The sequence below is a fragment of the Grus americana genome, chromosome 3 (assembly GCF_028858705.1).
Source record: "Grus americana isolate bGruAme1 chromosome 3, bGruAme1.mat, whole genome shotgun sequence".
Classification (NCBI taxonomy): Eukaryota; Metazoa; Chordata; class Aves; order Gruiformes; family Gruidae; genus Grus; species Grus americana.
The window spans coordinates 99940068-99965636 of NC_072854.1; the positions used below are offsets into that span (position 1 = coordinate 99940068).

General features: G+C 43.0%; 2 protein-coding genes across 5 annotated transcripts in view; one reads left to right on the top strand and one right to left on the bottom strand.

The window, feature by feature from the left end:
- The first annotated feature begins 850 nt into the window (after positions 1 to 850).
- On the top strand, positions 851 to 11062 carry PRPH2 (peripherin 2). The gene is made up of 3 exons (XM_054819870.1): positions 851 to 1431; positions 4218 to 4464; positions 10826 to 11062. Exons 1-3 carry the CDS (start codon positions 851 to 853, stop codon positions 11060 to 11062), a joined length of 1065 nt encoding a protein of 354 aa, XP_054675845.1.
- A 10252-nt stretch (positions 11063 to 21314) lies between these two features.
- UBR2 (ubiquitin protein ligase E3 component n-recognin 2) overlaps positions 21315 to 25569 on the bottom strand; it is a 57594-nt gene continuing 53339 nt past the window's right edge. For all 4 annotated transcript variants that reach the window (XM_054819851.1, XM_054819852.1, XM_054819854.1 and 1 more), the window contains 4 exons: positions 24993 to 25070; positions 24539 to 24709; positions 23769 to 23870; positions 21315 to 22986 (listed from right to left, as the gene is read on the bottom strand). In XM_054819851.1, coding sequence (XP_054675826.1) covers positions 22845 to 22986; positions 23769 to 23870; positions 24539 to 24709; positions 24993 to 25070 — 493 coding nt within the window. In that variant the 3' untranslated portion in view covers positions 21315 to 22844. The remainder of the gene's footprint in view (positions 22987 to 23768; positions 23871 to 24538; positions 24710 to 24992; positions 25071 to 25569) is intronic.

Genomic DNA, 25569 nt, shown 5'->3' on the forward strand with positions numbered 1-25569 from the left:
GTCGGCTCGCTTTTTATAAAAGCATCTCTAGATTTCAGGCTGGGCTTTATTTATTGAGTTTCCCTCAACTTTTCCTTTCTCCTTCCCTCCTGCCAAGGCCCAGAGATGGTACAAGCCATGGAAGTAAATAGAAAATGCCAGGCTTAGGTTTTTTAGGTCACTGTAAACTACACACTTATCTGCTTCCAGAACACATAAGCCACGGGATGTCATCTCAGGTCAACGGAGAAGGATAAGGACTAGAAAGGTGGTTTTGGCTGTAGATATGAATAAATCAGAATCACGTAGGAGAAGTATATTTTTGTATTCGAGCAGCCTTTTTTAATCTCGGAGCCCTCTTCCTTTTTCCTCAAAGGCTTCATATTCTTCTGTCAACAAAGATCTTTTTGTATCTCTGGGTTTTCACATTCTGCCCAGCAGCCTATCATAAGAAAGCACAAATCTACTAAATAGTAAAATGAGGGATTATTTCCACTCATCTGTTGACAGACATCTCTCCAAATTGGATCAAATGATTAGAGGTATTAGAATGACGTCTTGCAGATCCAGATCAAATCATTTGAAACCTTGAGACTGTTTCTCCTTTGCTTGGAAGGAACCACCAGAAATAGTTGTAGGTGCTAATTGCCCATTATTCTCACTAATGTGAAATTGTTAATTTGGACCTTTGAATATTTTACTCGCTTGAATCCTAACTGGGGGAGCTCAAGATGGAAGGACCGTGCAGTGGCTCGCTTTCCGCCATGCCGTTCAGGGTCTCTTCCAACGCCTGAATGGTTCTTCCTCGAGTTGCTTACTCCGAGAAGAGGGGTCGAGGCTGCAAAATCTTCCCACATCTCACATTACGAAGATGGCACTGCTGAAAGTCAAATTCAACCAGAAGAAACGGGTAAAACTAGCGCAGGGACTATGGCTCATGAACTGGTTTTCAGTGTTTGCTGGAATCCTTGTTTTTAGCATGGGGTTGTTCCTCAAAATTGAACTCCGGAAGCGAAGCGAAGTGATGGACAATTCTGAAAGCCACTTTGTGCCCAATTCTTTGATATTGATGGGTATATTATCCTGCGCCTTCAATGGTTTTGCTGGCAAAATTTGTTACGATTCTCTGGATCCCGCTAAATTTGCCAAGTGGAAGCCTTTGCTGAAACCTTACCTGGCACTATGTTTCTTCTTTAACATACTCATTTTTTTCATTGCTCTGATTTGCTTTCTCATGCGGGGCTCTCTGGAGAGCACGCTGGCCCAGGGGCTCAAGAACGGCATGAAGTTCTACCGGGACACAGACACCCCTGGAAGATGCTTCATGAAGAAGACCATCGACATGCTCCAAATTGAGTTCAAATGCTGTGGGAACAACGGCTTCAAAGATTGGTTCGAAATTCAGTGGATCAGCAACAGATATCTGGACTTCAGCTCCAAAGAAGTGAAAGAGTAAGTGACTTTGTGGGGTTTATATCATGTAGTATTGTTCTTTGATCGGTATCATATGAAAGAAATGTACATCACAGCAGGCGCTGTCTGGAGGGGGCTTTGTATAAAAAGGGTATGTTCTCTGCTCTTGCTTAGTAAGCATCCCAAATGTTCAGCTAGATTGCTTTTCCCCTGACAAATTCCTCTAACATTATCCAGAACATAAAATATAAAGCACCAAAATACCATTTTCAGTCTTAGGCAGTGTGATGTAAACAGACTGAAAATGATATTTTTTACTGTCTTTTACCTCTTTATAAACCCATTATTACCCCACACATACCTACTCCCAAAATCAACAGGAAAGTATCAGAATTTCACTATTCCTAAAGCAGATTTCAGTGCGACTTATTAAGTTCCTAAAAAAAGACTTCCCTGGATATATACTGCTGACACCACTTTTAAAACCTCACTTTAGATATTGGCAATTAATCAGTCCCATGGAAAGAAACAGGAAACAGTAACGGTTTAGCGATAACTCATGTATATGTTTTAAATCCGTAAGATTTAGAATTTTATTTTTATATTCCCTCAATGGATTGCTTCAGCACTGTGACAATACTGAGCCATCAACACCCCTTGACGTTCCTAGCTTTACACGGTGTCCCTTGTAGCCAAATGCATTTTAAGTTCTCTCCTGTATAAAAGTACATTTGATATATATATATACACACACACATACTTGTGCCTAATTTTTTTAAAACTCACATGAAAACAGCACTAGTTTCCTCTGTATAAACCAGGACAGATTGTTGACCAGAAACACCTTAATGGCTCTGATGTCAGTGCCCAAAGAGGCCGTAATCTCAAAATCACGTTAGGTGCAATAAGCACAGTTAAAAAATGAACATAAGAACAAATGAACTTTTGAAATTAAAAAATGAGCATTGAGTATAAATACCCACAACCTTTTAAAAAAAACTAATCATGGGGGGAAAGTTTGTTATTCAGAGTTCTTTGGAAGCATCATACGTTAACGTTCATACTCTGTGGTTGCACAAAAGGTCTTGCAAACTGGAAGCAATCTGCCTTTTAAATATTTAAAAATGTCTGAAGTAATTTTGAAAAAAAAAAAAGGCTTTGTGTATCTCTTGGGATCCCTGCCTGACTCTGTAAGTGGTATTTCACTTGTGTGTCTCTCTGCATATTGTTTTGACTTGTTGGGTGGTCTGGTTGTTTTTGCAATTCTGAACTAGGACTTTATAGTGAAAACTGTTACAGGCTTAACCTATTGCACTGCGGGGTTTTAATAAATACATTCGCTATTTAATAAGGGAGTATTTGCATTGCGAAGGTATACCCATGGGTATAAATAACTACTTGAAAACATAATAAGTTCACCTTGCCAGCATTATATGGAGCTTTGAGAGCTGTAACTTAATCCGGCAGCAGTGGAAGGGCGAAGCACAGAGGGAAAACAAGGTTATTTTGTCCTTAATAAATGATGTCTTGTTTGGGACTGAGACTCGGGGCAATTTCTTTGCACTACTGAGGCAAGAAATAGGGCATTAAAAATCCACAAATGGATGTTAATGAGTGAATTCAAGGTTTGAACTACGTGGTGGTGTACAATCTCTGCTCACATTCCTGGCGGGATATTCTGGCCCCTTTGAAGCCAATAGCAAAGTTCTCCTTAATTCCGGGGAAGGTGGGAGTCCCTCCCCTGCAATGGGATTTTTATATTATTTGTAGAACAAAGGCCTGATCCAATCTCTCTGAAGCTGGTGGAGCATTTACACATCAATGGGAATTAGACCCAAGTCAGAGCATGCTTCACATCTAGAGATAAATCCTGAACTGCATGTGGCATTTAGATATATTTAGGTCATGGCTGCAAAGTGGAATTTTGCTTCACCAGGCTGTTGCAATCTCCTCTCTGTGACACAGCTTTAAAATACCCATACAGAAAGCTACAAGTGACTCTCAGATTATTTTTTTTTCACCTTTTTAGATCATTGAGGCTGTCCATTCTGTCATTTTCTAAGTGAAATGGCATTTGTTAGAGTTGCAGTCCTCTTATTATAGTTGTCTTCTGCAGTGCCAGTGGAACTATTGGCCTTCTAAGTGTCTCTCATCTCGTAAGGCACCAGACTAATTGGCTGTTTATGGAGAGCAACCATAGTCTCAAATGAACAGTAGTTGAGGAGCTCCTGCAAGGACTTCAGAAGCTTTTCAACATCCTGTTGCTGAAGCACATTTCATGTTTTAAATGTTGGCTGCCTTCCCAAGCCGAGAATAAATGCATAACCCCTTCCTGGAGCTATTATCATCAAAGACAAGCTATTAGATTTGCTGGACCAGATTTGCTGGACCAGATTTGCTGGTCCAGCTGGATATGGTGGGTCCTAAGGGTGTTGTGGGTCCTTTTCCAAGCTCAGGTCATCTCCAGCATCTCCCTTCCACCCTAACTATGCTGAGATGACTCTTTTCTGACCGCTTCTCCTGAAATCTCTCTCTGCAATTTACTTTTCTTAAAAATGAATTTCTTTGAAGAACTGACCCAAGGTGGTGCATTTCCATCATGAAGAGTTAATTATAGACTCAGTGTAGCCTTGACATAGAAAAGGATTTCAGAGAGGAAGAACACCTGGGACAAATGCTGCTGTATAAACAGGGGATGCAGAGAAACGGTACGGCCAGGAGGCACTGTGGAAAATCCGCATTGCCTTTGCTTTCCTTTCTCGTGCAAGTATATCTTGATGTGCGTGCGTGTGTGTATTCACGCTTCCTTCTGCCCTTGCCCATAGTCGGATCAAAAGCAACGTGGACGGAAGGTACTTGGTGGACGGCGTCCCTTTCAGCTGCTGCAACCCCAGCTCCCCGAGACCCTGCATCCAGTACCAGGTCACCAACAACTCCGCTCACTACAGCTACGACTACCAAACGGAGGAGCTGAACCTCTGGCGCCGTGGCTGCCGGGAAGCCCTCCTGCACTACTACAGCAGCATGATGAGCTCCATGGGCGCCGTCGTCCTCCTCGTCTGGCTTTTTGAGGTAACCCTCTCCCCTCAGCCTTGCTTTGCGGAAGCACTGGCTCCGGACAGGCAGAGCATTTTTCAGCGTGGACTTTTAACTTAAAGATCAGATCTATTTAAACTAAATTGTCTGTTGCCGTTCTTTGGCTGAGAAAACATGTAATGGTGAACATCTGCAGAAGGCCCAAGAGGTCACAGGCTGGAGGCACAGCTGGGACGCATGGGGTGGGGGTTAGATTGCAGACCCTCCCTTCAGAGCAAGGGGCCAGAGCATCAAGTATTCCACAGCGAGAGGGAAAAAGGGACTGTTTTGTGCCAAATGCAGGGTGCTCAGCGGGGAAGAGCGTGGGAGGGCTCAGCTGTCCAGATGCATTACTTCTATGGGTGTCACCATTAGTGGGGAATAAAAAGGACGCAAAGCAGCATATCAGAGAGAGACAGCAGCAATTTGTGGGACAGAAAGTGCAATTAAGGAGGTTATATGCTGATGAAGATGAGACCTAGAGCCATGCACAACGTACAGCTTCAGGGCAGCATTTGGTTTAAGGTCCTTCATCAGCTCCACCAATGTTTTTGGTCACAAGAAACGGTTTAGGTGAAGCAGATGGTTCAATTTGATTTTATTCTGCTTTCTGAAACCACCGTGCATATGCAAACAGGTGCCAATACTGCCCAGTGCAGATGTGCGCGGACACCATAACCCGAAGTGCAGCTTTGCTGCTAAAATACTGTTCATTCGATGTGAGGAAAACACATCCTTCTGCCTCTGGGAGGCGGCCAGTACTAATACCAATACTAACGCACAGGGAGCGTGGGCTGGCAGCGGCACGAGGGCTGGCGCGTGAGGTGCTGGATGCGGAGGTAGGGCAGGGGCGGATGGCAAACAGGGAGGGTGCAGCTGACTGCGCGACATGGAGCGCGGCCGGACCCTTTCTGACCCTTGAAATGGCTGCTGCAAACGACATTGCCTATTTTAAGTGATTCAGCTGGCTTTTAAAAAATGTAGATAAATGCAAATTAAAAAAAGATGTATTATATTTTTGTGCAAGTACTGGCCTACACCCTTTCAGGAACAAAGATGCTTTTTAGAAAATAAACACCTACCCAAATAATCTGTGAACTGAAAAAAATATCATAAAGTTCCTTCGTGTTGCATTATTTTAAAAATAACTACTCCGCACGGCTGAGAAATGTACTACCTCCTTGTAGCGCTGTTATTCTGGTAAGAAAAGAAAGAGAAGTTCGCGTCTCAGCTCAGATTCAAATGAAAAGTTCTTGAGGAGAAGGGAATTTCAGCTGTATCTGAAAATCAGAAGGAAATTCCAAAACTCGGGGGAAAAATGCACAGAAATACTAATGCCAGCTGTGAAAAATCATGACTAGGAACCTGTAACATACCTCTGCTGACTTGTAGGAGATTAACGACAGTGATACATTAACATTAATAGCAGCGATAAAAATGCAGTATTTTATTTCTAACTCTTCAAAGTACACCTGGGTGTTTTTTTCAACCTGTGGTGTAATGAGAAATACAATCTTCTCTTTTTTTCCTCCTTCTTTTTCAAAAATGTAAAGTGAGATTTTTTTTCAGGCAATCAGAGCACTCTTGGGGCAAAACTCTAAAGAAATATCACAATCCTAGCTTATATTAATTGGCCCTCCTGAATATTTATGACTTGCCTGATACTTGACCATAAAGGGTCCAGATTTGGGTCTCACACTCCCTCTGCTTTTAAGGCAAACTTTGAAGGGAGGAAGCAAAGCAAGAAGCAGACATGAATTTAGCCCCCCCTTTAAATATAACCACTTTCTTTAAATTCCAGTCAGGGTAGGAAACAATTTTATACTGCGTAGGAGCGCAGCAGAGATCCCGACTGCCGGCCAAGGTAAGACGTTGGTCTGGCCAGGCTGCGACCCGGCAGGCAGTTAACCCGCAGACTCCGCGCTTCTCGTTTTCCCTTTGACCGTCTTGCTGAGAGGTTACAGAAAAGTGCAAAAGCAAAGGAGCATCCTGGTTTGCTTTGCGCCTGGAGCCGCCGGAAACTCAGGCCAGCGGCACGTCCCCAGCAAAGCCCTTCTGGGGGCCGGCGGGGGACTCCTCCAGCTGGATTGGTGGTATTGAGGTGTGGGAAGGGGGCAGAGCACAGAGGGAAACACTGATCGCAGCTCTTACCTTGAGCTGTAGAAAAACATAACGTGCCAAATGGGCGTAGGGACCTCAGGGAAGGCCGTTTAGGTTTAACGTTTCTTTATTAGGTGCAGGGAAGAAGGAACCTATTTTGAAGTATCAAAACTTCTATTTGGAAAAAACGTAGCCTGTCATATTTTCTGGAAATATATTATTATCCACACGCTGCTTTTTCTAGCAAAAGCTGTAGGCTTCCCAGGAGTTACAACCGGTCATGAGGGTGACAAAAAAAGATCACACCCTGCTCTAGCTAAGCCGCCTCAGGCTAAACCCTGGCAAACAGATGGGCTTCATTGCAGAAGGTCAAGCAGAGCAAGCCTGGCCGTCTTTTTGACCTGCCTTAGCCAGTGAGAAGGGAATGAGGGGTTCGAGGGTGCCCTGAATGGAGCACTTCTAAAGGAAGGGAGGACAGTAGCCGGTTCCTGGGATGCTCCAGGCCCTTCACCTATATGAACACGTGGCTCTCAATAGACCACAGCTACTGCAATGGCCGAGACCCTGAGATTCATCTCACGTGTGGTGCCACAGAGGGAGCCCAGCACTGAGCTCCAGGAGGTGGGAACCCAGGAGAGCAATGAGACACGAGCGGGAAGTGCATTGCCCATCATGCGCTGGAGAATAAACTCTCTGATGCATTGAACACTAGGAGTGAACTCCCGATAATCTTCAAAACCAGTCCATAGGCAGCAGGGACCCTCCAGAAGGGCACAGTTTGCTCTGCTGGCACAGATCGAGGGGCTGAGCATGCCACGGTGCAGGGGGATGCGCCGGCCCAGCCTGCCCATACCTAGCCCTGGACAAACACTGTGGCCTTGCTCTTCCTGCTGCTTTAAAGTTGCTATAAAATGACAAGAGTTTTCCTGTCAGTTTGTGCGTTGGCCAGGGAAATCATTGGTCAGCGAGACTGGGCTAGCTTTGGGACCCTGATGCCCTGGCCTTCCTCGCTGAACTGTGATTAAGCACAGGTCCACAGCTCAGAGTCACAGACTGGTTGAGGGTGGAAGGGACCTCTGGAGGTCATCTTGTCCACATCCCTCTGCTCAAGGAGGGCCACCTAGAGCCAGTTGCCCAGGACCATGTCCAGATGGCTTTTGAATATTTCCAAGGAGGAAGACTCCAACACTTCTCTGAGCAACCAGACCAGTGCTCAGTCACCCTCACAGTAAAAAAGTTCTTCCTGATGTTCAAACAGAAGCTCCTGTGTTTCAGTTTGTGCCCATGGCCTCTTGTCCTGCCACTGGGCACCACTGAAAAGAGCCTGGCTCCATCTTCTTTACACTCTCCCTTCAGGTATTTGTACACATTGATGAGATCCCCCCTGAGCCTTCTCTTCTCCAGGCTGAATGTTCTCAGCCTCTCCTCACAGGAGAGATGCTTCACTGAAGGAGTCCCTTCATCATCTCAGTGGTCCTTTGTTGGACTCATTCCAGTATGCCCACATCTCTCTTGTGCTGAGGAGCCCAGCATTGGACACAGCACTCCAGCTCTGGCCTCACCAGTGCTGAGTAGAGGGGAAGGATCCCCTCCCTTGACCTGCTGGCAATACTTTGTCTAATGCAGCCCAGGACACCATTTTTTACCAGGGTATCTTTCTTCGCTGCAAGGGCACGTTGCTGGCTCACATCCAACTTGGCACCCACCAGGCCCCTCAGGGCCTTTACTGCCAAGCTGCTCTCGGCCAGCCACGCCCCAGCACATGCTGGTGCACGGGGTTGTTCCTTCCCTGCTGCAGGACTCTGCACTTCTCCTTGTTGAACATTATGAGGTTCCTGTCACATAAATTACTTCAGCAAAACTGATGGTCCAAGGCTCTATGCTATCATATAGGAGATAGACTAATTTACCAGATAGTTGTCTCCAACTTCCTGGACTCTCTTCTCATCCAGTAGAGAAGGCAAGCTCAGGTCAGGGAAGGTGCCGAGAGCCCAAACATTTTGCACTGCTTTTAGGAAATCTCAACCCCAAGGGCCCAAAATTTTTTCAGAGCAAGATTTTTAAGAAAATAAAGTCTTAAACTGAGAGCAAATGTCACAGAATCTCATCTGAGGGCAGGTCAGCTGCTTCCTTCTGCACAAGCACCTTCCTTTTTTAAAGCACGACAATGTTTAGTCACTTAGAGCCGTCCAGGAAGCCTGCAAGTACAGCTACTTTTGCTGTCAAATAGTGGGACTTAGTAAGTCACTCACAAAAACAAGCTCCTGCTAACATTCAGCGAGGCAGCAAAAGTAGAGAGCAACATGGAGGCCATCTTTTCTGTCCAGTCCTATTGATCTTTACTTGCAACGGCCATTGCTAGGAAAGATTAGTCCCGTGACTGAGAGCAGCAGAACTGGGGCTCAGATTGAAAGGAAAATGTCAAACGCTGTAAATCCCAAGACTAATGTGATGTGATTGGTCGCTTCTAGTCGCCTTTATAGAATAGCGTTTCAAGTGATTTAAGTCATCATGGTATTGATTAGATCCACAACAAAACGAGACTATTTCCAGACCCAGGACCATGAGAACCTTCTTTGAGGACCAAGGCGTTGCGAGTCACATGTTCCTGTGTTGAAAAGGATGAAAACTTGCCTTTGGATATGAAAGTATTAGATGAAGCTTGTTTGTTTGACCCTTTCTGGTCTTGAGTGAAGGCAGAGAAACACCAATATCTGAAAATTTCGAGGATAACCAATGGTTACCCTTTAGTCTTCTCAGAGTTTGGAGACACTGATCATACAAAGCAGGATGACCAGGGTAGATAGACTAATGAATGGTCCACAGAAGCACATGCTTGAGCAGTGTCCAATGAATCCCAAAGCCAGATGTGAATTTTGCAATCGGCCACACTATATGCCTGAATCCCAGCTTCAAATCTGCCCAGCTACCCAATGCTGTAACCCTCCATGACAGTTTGCGAGCTTCCTCCATCTCTAGTTCAAAAGCTCCAACAGAGAGCAGCACCTTGCAGGTCCAGGGCAGCTCTCCGTGGGCCTCAGCTGTACCACCAGGTAAGCAACACACAGGGATGCCAACCTCTTTAGCCATTAGGATTTAGGAAGAGCAGAGGTAATCACTTCCTTGGGAATTCAGATAGGATAACAGAGGCATTGTCCTTCCCTTACAGAACACATCCGATGAGGTCATTAAGAACAATAAGTGGTCTCAGTCTGAGCTTTACCTAGCACATGAAAGACTAAACTAGTCTTACTGCTGCCCCATCCCAACCGCCTGCTTTACCACCTCATCAAGGTGGCTCTTCTGGGTGCTGCCTTTTCTTTCTTTCTTTCTCTGCTTCACAGATCAATCACGTTTCTTCATAAGCACCACAATGGTGGATGTCACATTGCTCTGAATGGTGTCAGAAGGCAGGAGACTGACTAAAAACATTCTCTAAGGAGGCAGGTTTGGGATGTTGCTGGTGTCAGAGGTGTTACACCAGCACAGTACAGCTGGGACTGGTAAATATTTTATCAGAAATAGAAATTTGATTTAGATGGAACCAGTGAGAGATACAGATCACCTCCTGCCTTGGTTTCCTTTTTTGCACATGCTTATGTAAAAACAAAACCAGAATTTGAGATAGACAAGCTAATGGCTCAAATCCTAATGCTGCTCTGTTCTGCACAGATGCTGATTCATTAATATCTTCTTGATCAGATTAATATACTTGTCAAACATATTAAGGTCGATGTGAAGTAAAAATATTTAGAGTTAAAATGAAGTGGATGGTGGCAGAGCATGTTGTTGCACATACGAACAGCCTTATGTCCATCTAGTGCACAGGAGCAGAGGTTTCATTAAAATCTCTCAGGAGGCGTCTACCCTGTGGTGGGGTCCGTGAAAAGCCACCTTGTGCACATGGCCACACAAAGCTGCTGCTTTGCAGCACTTCCTTCATAGGTTGGTGCACCCGCTCCCCTTCTTGAGGCACTCACCGATTTCAGACCTCCGCCTTCTCCGTTCCTATTTGTGAGGGAGCGATTTCCTCCTGCCACATCCCCCTCACCGCTCCTGGCCATCCAAAGGGGAAGGCCGCTCAGGATCTCCTCCAGCGTGGAGGATTCCCACAGCCCTTAAGCCGTGTCTGTTTGGTGCCTTTGGCGTTTTGTTCACGCCGCCAGCCCGGGCTGCTGATAGCGGAGGGTGGCAGAAACGTGGACAAGGGTGCAAAGGTTTGCCTGACGCTCTCTGTCTTTTACATTGCACGGCACAGATGTCCGTGATGGTTGGCTTGCGTCTTCTGCACACCTCTCTGGAAAGCATCACAAATCCCGAAGACCCTGAATGTGAAAGCGAAGGCTGGATCCTGGAGAACAGCCTGAAGGACACTTTGAAGTCTGCGCTGGAGAATTTGAAAAAGATTGGTAAGTTCAACCAGGTGGAAGCAGATGCCGAAGGGGCCGAAGGAGAGGAAGGTGGGAAGACGCCAGCCATCACAACGGTCAGTTGAGCATCTAATTGATGTGGACTTTTTATCAGAGAGGAATAAAACAAACTGAGAATTGTGAATATCTACGTTTTAAAAGCTATATATCAACCATCAGAACACACATTTCTACTCATGCTTTTTTTTTTTTTGTATATGGGAGTATGCAACGTAGTGCACCTTGGGATAATACATTTATCCACAATGTGAGTACACCATATTCATAACTGCTGGGGGACGTGACCCCACTAGGACTTGCAATATTCACGAGTTCCCTTATCAGGGACAGTTAATTAAAAAAAAAAAAGTCACTGGCATCACATGGTGATCCATTCCATCTTATTTTGAAACTAAAAATGGAATTTGAAAAGTTAATTTTTTTTTTCTCAAGTTGTTTTGTCAGCATACTTTATGTACTTCAACTTTTAAAGACAAACAGGTTGGTTTTCTGGGGAGTAACATGCTAGAAGACAAAGGAAGAAGGATTTCCAGAATTGTATATAAGTTAGCATACAGGTATTATTGACAAACCTCTCATATAATGTGATTTTTTGTTTATGTGCTAAGCGATGGTATTTTCTGCTGTATTCTTAAGATGTACATAGAACAAAATGCAAATTTATGCTGAGAATTTATGTACTAAGCAAAAATTGTAATTTAATGAAACAGCACAAGTATCATGAAAGCAACACTAAGGTAAGATTTTTTTTTGTTTCTCCGGGTTTCTTTTTCCAGCCAGTATATCCTGAAAGAGCGTATCGTAGACTTATGCTTCACCTTGTATTTAAACAAGCAGAAGCTTAGAAGATTCCTCTTGTAGTGGGTGGAATCAATGCTATGAGCATGTGCCAGTTACGGTTATTCTGGACATTTTAAAAAGTATGACATCTCATGGCTTGCTCCAGAATATTCAAGCCCAACTATTTTTAAAACAAAACCAAAAAGAGGGCTACTTAGAACTAACACTTCAAATGTTTTCCAGGGTTCTAGCAAACGGATACCATTCATCTGCAAGTACTTCAAGCCTCAGACTTTGAGGCCAGGGAAAAGTAAGTTTAAATCAGTCCCCAGCGTGCAAATTTTTTGCAAGTTTTATTTTTCACAATCAGTGATAGGGTACCCTTCATTATATCTTTTAAGTCAAAGAGAAGGCGCATTTTGCATGCGCTGCATGTCTCCAAACATACTGTCATAGCTGGAGGACCCTGTTCATATACAAAGTTGACAAGAAATGGAAAGAGCCTGCTGCGGCGCGCGGCCTCTAGTAAGGGAACAGAGCATCATCCAGAGTTTACCTGCAGCCGCCAGATAAATTCAGCTAAAGGGACAGAAACCCGAGAGAGCAAACCCCAGCCCCCTGCACAAACAACTGCTGACGGCTCAGTCTCTCCGCTACGAGCCAGGCACCGTGCTCATTTTTACCCCAGCTGTGCAAAACCTCTACTTCTGTGCTGTGTACCTGGGAGTTTTCTCAGCAGGTCCCTTCCACCTGGCCGGCGGCCATTTGCAGCTGCCTAATCCTTGCGCAGCCCCTTCGCTTGCGTTCCTAATCACTCGTGCACTTGCCCCAGCAGCACCCAGCTCCTCCGGCTTTGGTTCAGACTCCTTCTTGGACGGACAGACCAGCTCACAGCGGGACAGGTAGGGACGTGGCTGTACATCAAGCCGCAGGCTGTATCTCGGTGGCCGGGCTGTGTCAGGCCATCCGCACGCGAGGTTTGATTTTGAAAGGTACTTGTGGCATCCTTTCACTTTTTAGTTACGGTAATGAATTAAAAAGTCAACTCGGTTGTTTTGTGCATAAGACTGACTAGAAAAAGGGCGACTAACGTAAAAGCCAACTTGCTATTCACCACAGCCTATCGTCTCATGCGCTGCTGAGGGACGCTCTGCGTGGCAGAGCTGTACAAACCAGACCAACTCCTTCCTTCTCAGTAGGACATCGCTACGACCGGCCACTCCTCTCAGCTGGTCCGTTAGAGCACAACAGGATTGTGGATGGCGCATGATGTGGCCACATATATCAGCGAGGAGCTTTTTGGAGGAGTCACATATGGAGAGGAGCTGCATTACAAGGATTAGTTACAGTATTTCCTCATGAGGCTTCAGTGTGCTGTGATCTATACCGGTTACTTGACTAGACACCTGATTTTTCAAAGAAATCTAGATTTAATGCTGCCCTAGAAATCTGGCTTAGGCCATTGCTTTAGACAGGACTCTCCAATTATTTGTGGTCTCAATTTTTTTTTAAATTTTTTTTCTGTCTATTGCTAGAGCGACATAACAAATTGTCAAATTATTCTTTCAACGCAACGTTGGAGAAGCCCGTTCCCAGAGCTAGGGTCTCACGGTATTAGGCAGGTAGAGACACCACCTGAGACAGGTCTATGAAGAATAGTACTGGAATCGGGCGTTCATACAAATAAGAACAAATAGTGTATATGCAAATGCTGTTGAAAATAAAGCCTCCTGGTTAACAAAGATCTTTGTAACATCTTATGATTACTACCAGATTGTAATATGACTGCTTTGTAAAATATTACATGTAATATATCATTCATCCAATCTTAAATATACTTTCTTGTGACATCGCAAATGCTGTTCTAGATAAAGATATCTCTGCTGCCTGCAAATGTAAATTTAGGTATTAAAAATTATATTGCAAGTAAAGACCTCTTTAAAGAAAATGTTTAAATATATACAATTTAATACAGATTTCTTTAATTTGCATTACTGCTGACTTTTTCCTTCTGAATTCATTTTTTTGGACCTGTTTTATGTGTTCCTGTAGGTGGGAAGCTTTTCCCTCCTTTATACAATGCTCTGAGAGAAAGCAAATCATCTTCTTACATGCCCAGCTAAGCTCAGGATGTGCAAACAGACCCCTAAATCACTTGCCTCTTACTAGGAACAGAATCTGCTGGACCATTCTAGTAGCATCCTCTTGTAGTACATAGGAATTACACCATCTTCCCGGACCTTAGCTTCTACAAGTGCTCAACAAGTGAAACCACCGGCATCCTCAGGATCTTTGACGATCAGCTAAACTGTGTGTATAACCTCTTTTTTCCTCATTTAAACCTAACTCGCAACAGACATTCAAAAGAAAGCATTGTTGTTATTTTAAATTTAAGTGCTAAAGCTCAGGTAGTCGACGTTGTCTGCAGCAATCCAACAACTCCCAGAGCCGTGCCCTGATTTTCAAACTAATAAACTTCAGAAGGATGTGAGCTTAATTCATACAAACCAGGCCACTTCTTTTTAGGTACCTCCTCACGGATTACAGGCTTAAATCCAAGTACCCAGATCCGAGAACCAGCCCAAGGCCTTGAAGTGCCAACTTTTAAGAAATATCATTTATTTTTAAAAAAGAAATTATAAAAAGCGCACTATTTTACCGGTGACATTTATTGGAAGGGACACAGAACATTCACTAAAGTGCTTTAAAGGAGGAAATATAAACAGCTTCCTTAAAGCTATTAATTCCTAAGTAGCCTTAATACAATTGATAAGATTAGCCTCCATGCATTACATGGGCTTGGACATTTTATAATACCAGCCAAATTGCATGCGTGCAGCTTAGCAAAGAGCATGGGAATGCTATATCGGGCTCGCAGGTGCTGTGCACTTCCAGCTCATGGTCAAGGAAGATTTTCAAGGCTGATGTAAAGAAAAAGAGATCCCAGCAAAATACCTACTTATTTTCGCCTGACTCGTTTGTTTTGTTAAAAAACCCAAACACTGCTCTTACCATGAAATGCATAAAACGTAAAATGGGGACAGATCACAAATGCTTATTAAAAAAAATAAAGAGCATTATTAGAGATTATTTAATTAAGAGATAAGGCCAGAAAAATAGAATGGTGCCATGTGATAACAGGCCCCTGCTGGGAGATGAAGGCTTAGGCAAATTTATTTCTGGTAACAGGAACGCAGCCATCTCAACAGAATCTGAAGTAATGCCGATGTGAAACCTTTTCTTTTTTATTTCTTTTAAATTATGTCAGACCTATAGTGTTCACTGATTGAAACCCTGAAGTAGTAAAACACCTCTCTCAAAGCACCTGCGTTGGCTGATCCCGTGTCATTTTCCAGGTTATTACTGAATTTTGATCCAAAGCACATTTGCAAGGTGGGAAAGCTGGAGGAAACCCTGCCCTGGAGCTCAGCTTAGCGGGCACAAGCTCTGCAGCGCCCTTCCCCAGGGAACGCACCCCCATTTTGCAGCCTCCCCCTCACGCGCGGTGCTGGAGGAAGGGCAGAGCAGGGCTCCCACCTCCCATCCCACCGGCCCCTTCTAAAGCAACACACGCAGAACAAGTCTTGGCTGAATAACCTGTTTCGACTGGGAAAAAAAAAAAAAAGGATAGTCCATAAACGTGAGTCAACTATAAAGTTCATTATGGGGCACATTTCCATAGTTTGTTGTCAAAGCCAATTTTTCCAGAGCAAAGGGTGGTGCGGGAATCGGACATGCCAGGCAAATGAGGCAACCAAACCTCCGCGCATTTTACATCACGTTCCCAGGCAAAATAGGGTCAAGCATCGCAAATCAGAACTGGGGAGACACGGGCAGGGGACACTTGGCAAGGCACGACGCCAGCTGGGGGGGCGATGAAGGGAGGAGACCGAAGCCTTGGCTCCCAGCAGCAAAGCCTGAGGCACACAATTGCCCAGACTGACAGCCTTGTTACGAGGGTGAAAATGAAGTTTAATTCTCAGAGAAAAAAAAAAAAAGACCATAGCAATCACTTTGCAACTATACGTTCACCTGTTCCAAGACACACGTAGTCCCCAAATGCAGTGTTTTCCTGTTAAGAATTGCTTTTTTGCCTTCCCAACCGCGCAGGTAAGCTGGTCAGAGGGAGGCACAGCTCTGCCCTAGCCAAACGCTTTTTCAAATGGGCGAGAGTCTCCCCAGTTACACGCGTGTTTTCTCTGACAGAAATAAGACTAACGCTAAAGATAAAAAAAAAGATGGAAAATACACACAAGGACAAAGTGAATTCACAAGTTCATATGAATGAATCGTTCATTAATTGTATAAATTAATCAAGAGCAGAAGTAACATTGATTCTGTAATGTTGCTGTAGGCATATTTTGAGTAAATTATGACAGCATTTCTTGTTTTCGTCCCAGAATTTCAAATGTAATTAGGTCCTAAAATTTGCATTTGTTCTCTACTTGTCTAAGGGGTTTTTTAACATTTTAGAGAATTTCAAATTATTCTTGAGATTAGGTAATGTTAAAAATAGATTAAATTCATTTCAGAAAGCGTTTTATTCAGGATGAGACTCCCAACGGTATATCTAGATTTCAAATTCCTACCACAGCACGTCCCCAACTCCAGTGGGACAAAGCGACTCTGTCCCCTCCCTCTTTGCAAGCTGGCGCTCAACCCGACGTGCTGCTTGTGCAGGTACGTGCTCCCGGGGCCACACGTTCTCCTCAAATATTTCACAACTGGGTCTCTGCCACTGGTGAAGACTTACGAGTGGACGCTGAAGCTCTGAGAGCAGGAAACAACCCCATCCTCCTTCCGCTGCAACCACGACAGCCCTGGGAAACGGCGGGCACCTCGCTAGCCGTGCCTGAAGTGTTTTATTTAAATATCTCGCACGTGTTGAAAATAACAGCCGTTACCCCCCAGCCTCCCAGCTGAACACTGTGTGCTTCCACATGCTCCAAGGGCCACACGTGTCGCTATCACATAGCATTTATCTCTCCATTAAATAAAAAAAAACCACTCAAATTTTCTTCTTTTCAGCTCCAGCCTGTTCAAGCTGATAGCGGAGATAGAGGGGAGCTTAAAGCCTGCACTGAGTAGACAGAAAAAGAAAACGCAACACAAAGTACTTTGTTTCAGAGTTCATGAAATCTTCTGAGCTTTCAGCTACTACAGCATTTTATGAACTACTAAAGCTTGACGTGGAAAGATTTAAAACACACAGCTGAGATGCCTGCGTAGTTCAACAGCGTTAGACGGATGCCCAACAGTTACTGCAGATTTTTTCTCCTTCTAGTGCCCTTTGTGCCAAATTGCACGTGCATTCCAAAAGAATTCCAAAAGATTCTGATGCAATCATTGCAAGGAAACTCAGGCCCCTTGGAGCTGTATTTGTGGGGAGCAAACGTTACCCCTGTCTGCGGGCATCTCTGGTTAGAGGACATTGGTGAATTAATCAGTGAACGTACTGCTGATCTCCTTGCCTTCCTTGTTTTTACGTAACATTCTCCCCGATCTGTTAACACGCTTTAGCATTCTCTGTGTTTAGAGTACTGCAAGTACAGAAATACGTTCCACACATTATTCCTCTCATATGTGGTTGATTTCAAATCAACACCTTGGTGTTATAAGTCACTAAAACATCCCAGAGCGATGCCATCACTAACCTGAGCTCAGCCGTCCCACCCTGCCCGGGGCTGAGCGGCCAGCCTGGCTTTCCTTTCAGGATCCTACGCAAAGAACGAGCTGGAAAACTTACCACCTCCGAGCTCGTGCCATCTGGAAAGAGACTCTGAAAATATATATTCACAAACTGGTGAAAAAGTAACATTTAATCATTGCTGTCATGGAGATGAAGATCAGTACTTGCCACTTCTTGGCTCCTACACCTGGCACACTGCAGAAACTCCTCGTGCTCTCCCTCTTCTTTTTCCTCCAAGAGAAGAGTGCTTGACAAATCGCTCTGTCGAGGCATAGAGATCGATTTGGGCATCTAATGTTTGCATGCTAGGAGAGGGGAAAGGTGGCAGAAGCAGCAGGATACTGAGACAAAACACGACACCACGCTTACTGCCGAATCCCAATGGGTATAAAAAACCCCTTCCAAAACCAGGGTGCCGTCACCAACCGAGGGGCACGTAGGGAGGACGCAGCGGCCACCGCTCCTGTCCTCTGCGGCACGGTCCTGGCCAGAACACTTGGATACGCACGTCTCAGTGCCTGCGTAAGTGCACGGGAAGATACAGTGAACTTAAATATGAAATCACCGTGCCCTTCCATAAGGTGTCAAGCTGAAGCAAGAGGATGTTTTAGCGTGAGGCTTCGACTTATCACCATAAATACGTGGCCATTGCGCAGGGCCAGCTGGTGCCAAGGCGTGCTGAACAGCCCCAAAACACTCCCTCCACCATCGGAGGGGTAGGGCACTTATCCGCTGTGTCCCATTCACGAGCCCCTGCTTTGTAAACGACTGACCTATTTTACTGTCGCTCGTGTTCCTGCATCAGCCTGTAACGCATTTAACAAAATACATATCGGTCAGTAGAAGGTAAAAATAACAATATTGACAAAATAGCTCAATACAGTTACACAAGTCACACCTCTTAGCAATTGGACACTGAGCTGACTCTTCCAGAGCAGAACCAGGAACTGCTTATTTCTCCTGACCATTATTAGCCTTGGAATAAAAGAAAATAAGAAACCCCCTTCTCCCTCTTCCGGGACCCCCAAACTGCATGGGCACCACTGGCTGGCAGCAAGGAGAGGCAGGGAGGCTCCAGCGCCTTCCGGGCACGTCTCCACGCTCCAGAGCTGCCTGCGGCACCTGCTCTCGCCACAGTCCCAGCAGCCACGCAGGCGACTCTGCTCAACTATCCCAGGCTGATAGCAACGTCCTTTGACCAGTCCCTGCTGGTTCCCCAAACCAAGAAACGACACTCCAACGAGCTCCACTTACTGGTAACTAGAAGTTATCAACAACTGGAGATTAAGATGTGCTACCCCCCCCCCCCCCCCCGCCCCCGACTTTCATCAGGCACTGAAATGATGGAGGGTTTTTGGCCTCAGCAATACCTGTTTGCAATGTTCTTACTGTGGGACTCTTCCTGCCTTTTCTTGAACATAGCCCAAAAGGAGAAGCCAACTCTAGTCCTTCCCGTTCTTCTAAACATTCGAATCCCATGATAATAAAAAACCCCCCACCAAAACCCAGACTTCACAATAAGGAGAGACATTTCCTTAAAGACAACTTGTCTGTAAGGCTTCCCATCACCGGTAAGCAACCTTTCTGTGTCTCTGTCCCCATGCCTTTCTGCTGAGGCTATGTTGAAGCAGTACCGTACAACCTGAACCAGTTATCCAGAGAAAGCGGACAGCCGGATGGTGACACGTTGGCTACGTACGCAGAGGTGTGGTTGGCAGGCTCCCTGGCTGTCCTCGCTCCTCGGGCACCTGGAAGCATTTCTGCAGAAGGCAAGCCTTGGAAATAACTGCATCCAGCCTTGTTCCCAGGAAGTGTCCAACCTGCTCCACACAGGGTCAAGCAGGACGCTGGGACACTCACCATGAGGAGCTGAGGAACAGAAGAGCTAATGGTAGATGCCTCTCTAAGAAACTTTTCCTTTAGTGCCAGCTAAGATATGACGAGCACTGCCCCATTCCCACTAAGATGCAGGATTGGCCAGTGACGGTCCTGGCTCACCAAAAGCAGAGCAGATGGCAATATGGCAATATAAAGATGAGAAGACCCATGGAAGCCCCACAAAGATCACTCCAATCTCTCTTGCTATTATCAGAGAGAGCATCCCTGTCCTGGTCACACACAAAACCATTCAACTCGGGTTAGTTTAAAGGCCTGTTCCTCTTTGCTGCTTAGTAAATGAAAGTTGCTGTAAAACCCCTTTTTCTGTGCAGCAAATGTCTGTTGTTAGAAAACCTTCCAGTGGGATTTCAGACAAACAGCCCCGTAACCAGTTTAGGGAGATGCAGACTAGACGGCAAGGTGGACAGAAACCCGCCTGGATTTTCAGGCTCAGAGGCCAGCAATGAACCAGTTAGAAGTGGCCTTCCCCAGGGGCTCATATTCAAGCCAAACCAGTTGAATGCTGTCACATTCAACTCAATAATCAATAATCTCAACAGTGGGATGGAAATACCAAACCACTACTGCTCGGCAAAGGTGATTCCCAGAAAGGAGCAGAGGAGTCCAGGGCAGAGGGGAGGCAGACTGCATACTCGGTTGCATCATAACAGGACTCTGCCGTGAAGAGATTTGAGATGCAACTCCCCTCATGCTATTTAAACTTCCAGAAAGGAAAACAGGTGGGATTTTGTGCCAGGGCTGGAGCCTGAGAGCTGGTAAGGCTTCGCATCAAAAGTAAAAGCACAGAAGACCACACTCACAGGGTAAGAGAGAGCCTCCTACGGCAGACTGGAGAGAGTACAAAGTGTTATCTTGAAGTGTGAGCAGAGTAAAACACATCACCGATGTGAACCTCAACCCTCATCCCTTTATAAAATATAATTTACAATCCTTTAAAAAGACGATTAGACTTTTTGGTAGAGGTCAAGAAAGGTTTAGCTGACTGAAGCAAGTGACACTAATAATATAATCACCTTACATTTTTAGCTGGGGAATTGCAGGTGTTGCACATCCAGGTATTTCTGTTAGCTTGTGATTAACAAGGTGACACACTGGAAAGAACAAGCTCAGCACAATTCTAAAAGCAATGTTTAAAAAGTACTTATTTAATGTCAACACCAAAAGGATTTACTTGATGCTTTCAGCTTTGTTTTGTGTGCTGGTGTGATGGTTTCTGGTTTGGGGATTTTGGGGGGGGGGGGGTTCTTGGTTTTTTTCTCCCCCCAAACACATAACAACATTGTAGATTGTACACGTAATCCGCAAATATTAAAGTTATAGCAGATTTATTACAGATATTATTTCCCTGATACTGAAACAATGTTTTATATATATATAAATATTTCTACATTAATATAAATACAGGCAAACCAAATCAGAAAATAGAAGTCTTGAGTAAAGAATGACTAAACTTGCAAAAAATGATAAATTGTGTACTTTGCAATTATTTGTGGTCATAATTTTACCAACCTATTCAACCTTGCAGTCTTCAACTCTGATCCCAGAGGGAAAAAAAAAATCCTTCTTGCTGTCAATATTTTGCTTTGCACGGAGAAATCTCTCAGTATCATCAATTAGCTTTTTAATATTACGCTTACAGGAAAAGAGAGTCTGTCAGTGCAGTTACACATTATTTGAAACTGTGGCACACAGCTTAAGATGTAAGACTCTCTGCAAAGGAATAGTAACATCACCAAAAAAGTGTGGTTTTCAAGTACCATGCACAGAAAATTGTTGATATATCAGCCGACTTAAGTAAGGGAAGGCAGAGATGAAGCACTAATGTCATTTTCTCCTGTAACTTCTGCATATCCCTGTAAAAAGTGACAGCAATATATAAATTATTGGAACTACAACAGGTAGTAGAGATAAGAGTAGTCTGTACTGTTTTTAAGAAAAGGAAATCAACATTGGCCAAGTTTTTTTATTTCATATTTCACATCTTCACTCAATACTGTAACTGAATGTTTGAAAAATTGTCCTGTACACCATGAATATACAAAATTTATCTGAAGCATTAAATCTGTAAAAATAGAAACAATTCAGTCAGACCAAGTGTAACTGAAGACACGGCAGACAGTAAAGGGATTGCTTATCTGGGCTGAAGACATAGTCAGAAAGTAAGACTTAACTAAAAGAACCACAGATTATTAAAGAAACAGAACTATGTAAATTAAGATTTTACTAATTTGTCAGAAGATAGGAGAGAGAAAGGTGGTGGATTTTATTTTAAATCGATAAGCATAATGTCAGTTTTTAGAGACACCTTGGCGGTCTAATTACATACAGCTAGAAAACTCACTGCCTTCAGGCACCCTCATATCAAGTGCAAATCTGCGCAGTTATAGAATATATTTATAAAATATACTATATGCAAACATCTTTACAGAGCTTTAAATCAAGCCAAAAAGTAAATATACTTGATGGGACAACAGGGGGAAAAAAAAAAATCAATGTAAAAATGCGGGCAGTGTGATTGTGGCCCTTCAAAGCCAGAGGAAACCATTCAGTTTGTCTGTAACAAAAAGGAGATGGGATTTGCACCTTAAAAGTTGACTGTTACCAAAAATGAAGAAAACATCCTCTGTGCTTCTGCAAATTAACATAAAAGTAGCTTTCATGACAATTTACGTATTGTTGTTATCTTAAAATAGCTTCTAAAGCACAATGTCAACCCTTGAATATCAATAACCAATCACATAATTGAGAGTGAAAGGGTTTCCCAGCTAAATTCAAATTACAAACTACATAATTCTAAGGAGTGCAATGCTCTGGAAAAAGCTTTAAATTAAATTATTTTACTTGTAAAGCTAGTGTTAGGGTTTTTTTAGTTAAAAAACAACTGGAAGCAAGAAAGCTGCAAGAGTACAAATGACAAAATCATTTTAGATACGCCAAGTGAAAGAGTGAATTATCCACTGATGCAGACAGAAACATCCATTTGCTACATTATTTGCTTCCTTACTTCATTCCATTGCATGTACACACAGCTTAAGTATTAAAATGCAGAATAATAAATAAAACGGCTCAGATTACTAGCAAGGGGCAAAACACAATCCGTAATTGTGCTCTATCTAGTTTCTGTTTCAGCAGTCTTTTTCTCTTGCAGTTTATAAGAAAAATCATAGTCAGACTTCCAAAAAGAGTCATTCTTTTTTATCAGAAACTCAAGTTCATTTGCCCAGGTTTATAACCCAAGACATTTCTGTGAAGGAAGCACAGTGCAAATTATATGACTAATAAAACTTGCTTACATAGAAATAAGTTTACTTGATTAATGTTAACTGGTATCTTTATGAAATACATTGTAAAACAAAGATTAAATAACAGGACTGGGTTTGGGTTTTTTTTCCTCAGACTTTTTTTTCCTAATCCCTCCTTTGAAAAGCTTACTGAGTTACAAAAATCTTAATAAAGTTCCAGTCTTCAGCAGATAACCATTATAAATGCTGCCAATCAATCCCAACTAGTGTTTGATTTGCTTCTTGTGCATGTCCAATTTCCTCTGTGATACTGTGCTGCTGCCAGAGTTTTTGAATCTTTTTAAATCGTTCTTTGCACAGATGTAAGGGATTCCCGCGTCTGAAAAGGAAAGAATACATATCAGGAATGATTAAACACTGCGACTAAGCACAAACACTCAGGTGTCACATAGTAAATATGAGATAACTCCTTAAAATATTAAAATATTTAGATAACCATTTAACAGTAGTCTTGTCAGAAAAAAAATCAACAGATATTTTGACTAGTAAAGTGGAGTGCGACCCTGTCTGGTCTCCCACCCTTACTGCTCAACAGTTCCCCCCAGCCTTTGGGAGTCTCCTGCACAGCCCACCCAAGTCTAAATGTCAGTTTTCAGCATCTTTCGATGCTGAAGCAGCTCATATTCTTTGGTTTTGACCAGTTTCAGAAGTAGCAAGATTTAACAATACTGAGTCCCCAAAACCATTCTCACAGGAAGCAGAGACTGGAGTTAAGACAAACAACTACCAAATCATATAAAACCATCTCATAGTATTTTCACTTGGTATTAAGTTAACACTGTTTATACAAATAAATACACAATATACAAATAAGATTTTCAGCCCTAGTTTCTACACAACTTCACAGATGCTAAAAAGATTTAAATTTTTACACCTCAAGACAACTGTTTATAACCTGGGACAGATCTTCCATTAAATATTTTTAACCTAAACCCACATATTAGCATTAAAATGTCTGAAGACATTAGATGGAACAGTCATGTCAAAATATAATATTACCTATATAATTAAAATAAAAAGGTAACACAGAAAGTGTATTTTACAAACCAGATAGTTTTAGAATTCCTGTCTTTAAAAGATGGATTTTTTTTAAATATTTACCTGAGTCCCTGGTCTGTCTCTCCATAGTCATCGAGATAAGGAGGAGGATAAAAGCAGCCCTTTGTTTTTCCAGCTAAAAATAGCACCTGACATTCTCGTACTCTAGAGAGAAACACAGAGAAGATTTTAGGTGAATAGTTTCTCGTATTTTCATAGACACTGCTTTTCCAATTCTTACCTCTCTCACTCTGTGTAATCTGCATGTACAGATTTTTAAAGGTACTTTTGTTTTTTTAAAATTAAAGATCTTATTCTCTTCCTGTTATAACTCCTCAGTAGCAGTTAGAAACAATGTAGTTTCATGTCATATTATTTGCAATCTGTGTAAATACGTGACAACCACAACAAGAACATAAAACAATTTCACTTCTCACTAATCTTTGCCATAGTGAGACACATGAGACAGTATCTAATCATACGCAGGAAACCAACTAAAATGAATGTTCACGTTTTCAACAGCAACAACAAAATCAAGGTATTTAACTTCATTGTTTTGTAATACTTGAGTGGAAATAAACACACAGAGAAAACAAATTCACTTTAAAATGAAATTCCAATTTTCATGATACTTTATCTTCAAGGAAACAACCTCTGAACCTTATACCAAAGTATAAGGAAGATGAATACACTCTAGTTTTTAGGCAACCCTGTTATTAGCAAACCACTGCCTTTACAAGCCACCCCTACAATCACATTTATAGAACTATTCATTTCACATCCACACGCACCGTGTAACCTCGCAATGTAAGTAGAGGCGTTGAGTTCCTTACCTAAGGAATATGCCCACTCCAGAACCACACGCGTATGTATGTGCAGTACAGGCTCCAACATCTTCTCCTTCTAATTCAGTTTGACAACAGTAACTCTGAGAACATAGCATGGTCCCACACACAAGGCACAATGTTGGGGCTCTGCTTTTATCACCACCTGATTTCGGACACCTTTTGTTAAGCAAAAAACCCATAATCCATTATATGTATTAATTCTAGATAGCAAAAAGACTTAAAAGTACTTTTAAACATTTATACAGTTAACAGTTATACAGATCCCCGCCAATTTCTACTTCACTAAAACACACAAGGATTTCTGCTGGAAGAGATGACAATCAATGCGTGCCATTCACTTTATGATTCTACAAACATTTTTCTGAGGCTTTCGGGTTAGAGGTTCATCAAAAGGAGCAGAAGATTTTAGAGGTCCTTGCTATAATTGCATACAACTTACGAGAAATTGGATGCTTGGTTAATGAGGCAGCTGTAGTCATCTGGAAGGTCTATTAATTTGTTGGATTCTCTTGCATAGCTAGAACAAAGCAATCAAATTAACCACTCATGTTTCAATGAATAATACACAGTGATTTCAAACACATTCATGTTTTCCTGACTCATCTAAACAGCATCTGTGAATAATTTTTAAAGTTTTCCTCTTCTCTGCCATTCAGAGTGTCAAATAGCAGCACATAAAAAAGAACCCCCAGCATCTCTCAGCTAGACCACCTCCAGTTTTCTTAGTTGTATTTTTTGTGAATTTGAGAACACACAGGCAGAAAGTCAGAAAAGTACATGTCTCTGTCTGCTTTTACCAAAGCCTCACGATGAGGTCACTACAGGCTTAATTGAATAGTTGTTCTGCTCCCTTATCAGTTTGCTTTGTATTTTCTTTTTGTCACTAATATTGACTAGAAAATAGTCTGACACTCAAGTTCAGAGAACGTCTATCCTGAAGATAATGAAGTATTCATGCAATGAAAAGGACTTATTTAATAACAAACATTTGTATCTTTAGAAGTAACAGTTAAAAG